The sequence below is a fragment of the Bombus bifarius genome, unplaced genomic scaffold, assembly GCF_011952205.1.
Source record: "Bombus bifarius isolate JDL3187 unplaced genomic scaffold, Bbif_JDL3187 scf7180000009630_frag, whole genome shotgun sequence".
NCBI classification, from domain to species: domain Eukaryota; kingdom Metazoa; phylum Arthropoda; class Insecta; order Hymenoptera; family Apidae; genus Bombus; species Bombus bifarius.
In genome coordinates this window covers 2750-7147 of record NW_022885244.1, presented here as the reverse complement: position 1 = coordinate 7147, position 4398 = coordinate 2750, and the positions used below count along the sequence as shown (strand labels likewise).

The window sequence follows — 4398 nt, the reverse complement described above, 5'->3', positions numbered from 1 at the left end:
ACGACAATTACTTTAACCTACGTTCTTACTCTAATTCTTATTCGCTCGCCTAATGTTTGAATTTTTAATCAATCATTGTTGATGAAAAATTGCGATGATAATTGCATTGCGGATCTTTATGCAAATGCATATTTTCGTGGATACAATAATACAATTGAAAGATTTGATACAATCGAAAGGACTTGGGCAAAAGTATGTTTCTATCCATTAAATATCATCGATAGTGCTGTACTTTTGGATATTTTACAAAATTTTGCGTCATACGCATTCTATAAATTTTCGTATCTTCGAATCACCCATAATTGCATAAAAATCCACTGTTTTGTGATAATGAATATTAATGACGGTGGAATTTAAGATTCCCGGATTCAGTAACTTGTCTTACTCTAATACATGTATTGCACGTTTTTGGAAGACTAAAGATTCTTTGCTCGAGATCAACGCGACAAATATTGTACTTCGTGGTGAACGTTTCGCTACAGCCTTTCGACCTCTGTGATCGAGTTTACGCTTTTCCTCGATTTTATACTCGATCTCCGTAGCATGCTACTCCTTAAAGGCTCACCGCGAAGCGACGCTCTCATCGAATTCCTCGCACTGCATTTAGAAAATGATCGGAACATGGCGACCGGTGGTGTCTCTTCGTCCTCGCGTTTCCTGTCAAAACATTGCGTTTAAAAATATTGAATCCAATCGCTTAAAGATTTGAATAACTTCCCAACTCGATCCTTCTCTTCTGTTCAAAAGATTTAAAAAGCATTTGAAGAAAGAAGATAGTCCAGTTTTCTTTTGAGAGATTTAACAGATTTTAAGAAGAAAGTAATACGAAAGCATACGAAGATGTAGATCTAACAGAATGCTTGAGAATCTTGAACTTCGAGCTTGAAGATCTGTGAATATCTTTGAAAAAAGGAGACCGAAAGTTCCTTTATGTGATTTTACCTTCCGATACAAGGTATATCCCACATCTTCTGATCTTTTCCAAAATCCTCGCTGTCCTGCAGCGTCTGCGGAAGATCCTTATTCAATGTTTCCGGCAAAAAGAGAGTCAGAAGACCGCCCATAATTTCGAGTGTGCCCAGCACAAGAAGAGGTAGGAACGAGGACACAACATTGAGATAGACTACGAAGGGTGCGAGGATACTAGCAACGTATCCCATTATATGTATCAAAGCTACACCCTGAGCTCTAACCACAGTTGGTAATACTTCAGCCGCATGTTGGAGACCGATATTGTATGAAATGTTTATCCAAAATCTACCGAGAATTGCCAGAGAAGCTGTATATATACCTGAAGAAAAAATTTTAGCATTAGTTTTTAATTCTAATTTTTCATGAAATAATTTTAGAAAATTTTAAGGAATAAAAAGGGAAGAAATTATTTTATCTGTCTGTAATTTGTCTGGTTGTCTGCAATAGTTGATACAAGCATTTGCTAAGCTTAATATAAGCGTGCTTAGCTCTAAGCTAAGCACAAGCAATAAGCTTCTTATCTATAAAACGTTAATCTAGCCAATTTGAATCTAAGGGATTGTATTATGGATTACGGCTACTGAAAGCCATATAGCACTGCTGGAGCGCTGAAGCCCATCATTTTGAGGACTATTGCCAACGCCCTTTGATATATGCGGAAATACGAAGCGATCTTATGATCAAAGCAGTAGAAGGGGAAATAAAATATCTATACAACGGATACATGATAGGGCTTGGAAACTATTCTAGCAATGTAGCAAATAATCTACAAGCATTTGCATGTTATAAATATTCCAAAATATACATTTTCTTCCTTTCAAAAAGCACAATGTTATACGAATGAAAAATATTCGTCTGATTAAGTCAGAATTATCGACTTAAGTTATTTAGAAGATTGATCAGTAATATAGAAGGGTGAATATATAAAAACGAAATGTACGAACTATTGGAAACGGCAGAAGCCCAGATGCTGAAGATACCAGAAATGACGAGGGAACCACACGCCAGCCATCTTCTGCCCCATCGATCAAGAACGAGCGTGAGGAACGTGTCAGCAGGCAGCTCGGTTGCTGCAGCAATCGTGAACGTAACAAACACGTCCAGGCCTAAATTATCGACGTTTCGTACGTGACCATCGAACACCAAAGAAATCGCCATCCTATATTTCGTAAAACAATTTCATATGATAAAGAAAAGCACGCTATCATATTTCATGTGAGAAGCAAATTCCTTGCTTCAGAAATGAAGTATTTTTAGACAAAAGATATAAAACTGTTCGTGAGATTTTTACAAGATACAATTCCGATTTTACGTCAATCTATTTGATATCTGTTTAATAGCGATACGAACCAAATAACAATAAATAGAATCGTGATATTCCGTAGTCGTGGCGTTCTAAATAGATCCAACACGGAGTACGTTTTGTCTGCTTCCTCCTCTTTGCAGATTCTGGCACAGGTTTCCTGTTATTAGCAAATTTTTAATTTGTTAATTTTTAATTAGTTAATGTCGTTTGTCTGTTTTTCTTACAAATTTATGTGAATCTGTTATGTGTACAAAGATTACGATAAAATCCGGAAGAAAGTTTATGTTATATTTATATGAGACGATCATTTCGAAATAGTTTACTTGGACGTTCGCAAATTTTTTCATTTTACTTTATAAAACATCAAACCTCTGAAAGTCGATTATCTCCTTATATCGTACATTAATGTTAATATTGCCATGATCTATTCATAGACTGAGCAGTTTCCAAATGTTTAATCTATTTGTATAAAAATTTTCAAAGATAAAAACAATATACAAATTCAATAAATAACATTACAGAAATAGACAATAACAGACAATAACAGAAATTGACAGCAATTTATCGCTGGCAATTTAGGTGATGAATAAGATATAAAATTACTAGGTTGTAAACAAATTTTCATTACGTAAAAGACCCAATTAGACTTCTATTCAAAGAAAATGATTATATGATATGCTTAAAGGCATATAAATTGGTATTTATAGAACGCACATAAAGCAGGAAAGATCATAAAAGTAGAAAATACGGAAAAGATTGCGGTAATCGGTTTATTTACCCGGAATCGTCTATAGATGTCATCGGGCACCTTGGTGCCGTTGATTCGCTCGAATTTACCAAGGATTTTAATGGCCCTGTCTATCTGACCTTGGCTGACCAGCCATCGAGCGCTTTCCGGTATCAACCATGGCGTACCTACGGCTAGAACAAGAGGAACTGAGGTGACAATACAGGTCATCCTCCAGTCGGCCAAATAATAGGCGATCCAGGGTAGAATGCAAGTTGCAAATGTGAAGAATATTGCGATCGACATATTCGCCACGAATGTCCTCCACTTTGGTCCAACGTATTCTAATACTGGAATAAAAAACATAATATTTAGAAGAATCATCTGTAAAAGAAATATTCTGTGAATAAAGAATGGAACAATATATTAGGTTGTCGCAGAAATTTCTTTCGTCTCGTAAGGAGATAATAGACGCATACTATTTTTTGTTTTATATTATTTTATTGAATTATATTCATTGGGACAAAATAGATCATACGTAATTCAATAAAATAATATAAAACGAAAGAAACTTTTGGGGCAACTTAACGCAATATGAAGAAGAAAAATTTGAGTTACAAATATATAAAAAGTAGATATACAATATATAGATTAATTTAACAAACGTGTTTAGTTCTACGATTAAATCGTGTTTAGATCTAATAACAAGGACTTTAATAATTTCCCGATGATTGTTCAAGCCCATTTAAATTTCCGTAAGTGTTTCGATACTTATCGACAAGAATACGTTTCTATTTACGAATTATACAGGGTAGTTGGTAACTGGTGGTACACGCGGAAAGGGGATGATTCTACGTGAAAAAAGAAGTCGAAAATATAGAATAAAAATTTTTCGTTTGAGGCTTTGTTTTCGAGAAAATCGACTTTGAATTTTCGCTCGGTACGCGTGCACTTTATCACGTCTCGTTATAACGGATCTCACTGTAGATCGTTGTCTCAATTGACGTTATTTTTAAAATATTTTTAAATTTTTAAATTTTTAAATTTTTAAATTTTTAAATTTTTAAATTTTTAAATTTTTATTCTATATTTTCGACTTCTTTTTTCGCGTAGAATCACCCCCTTTCCGCTTGTACCACCAATTACCAATCACCCTGTATTTCTTAAAGATACAAAAGGTAGAATCACGCGTAACTAGCAATATCATAAATTAACTGTGAATAAACGGATCGTTAGAGTCAAAGGATCATTTACATAATTCAAACACGAGCGTGTGTTACCTTGTTAAGCTATTTATGGTAGATATTGAAAGATCGATAAGCCTGAGATACATATTTATGTCGAAACGAACATTCTCTACGGAAAGTCGAGTGTAATTCGATGAAAACAATTG

At 34.5% G+C, this 4398-nt stretch overlaps 1 protein-coding gene across 1 annotated transcript; it reads right to left on the bottom strand.

Moving 5' to 3' along the window:
- Window positions 1-641: 641 nt before the first annotated feature.
- Window positions 642-3377, bottom strand: LOC117215460 (organic cation transporter protein-like). The gene is made up of 4 exons (XM_033461824.1): window positions 3057-3377; window positions 2323-2435; window positions 1917-2131; window positions 642-1291 (listed from the first exon to the last, which is right to left on the bottom strand). Exons 1-4 carry the CDS (start codon window positions 3369-3371, stop codon window positions 939-941), a joined length of 996 nt encoding a protein of 331 aa, XP_033317715.1. The 5' UTR covers window positions 3372-3377; the 3' UTR covers window positions 642-938.
- Window positions 3378-4398: the final 1021 nt, after the last annotated feature.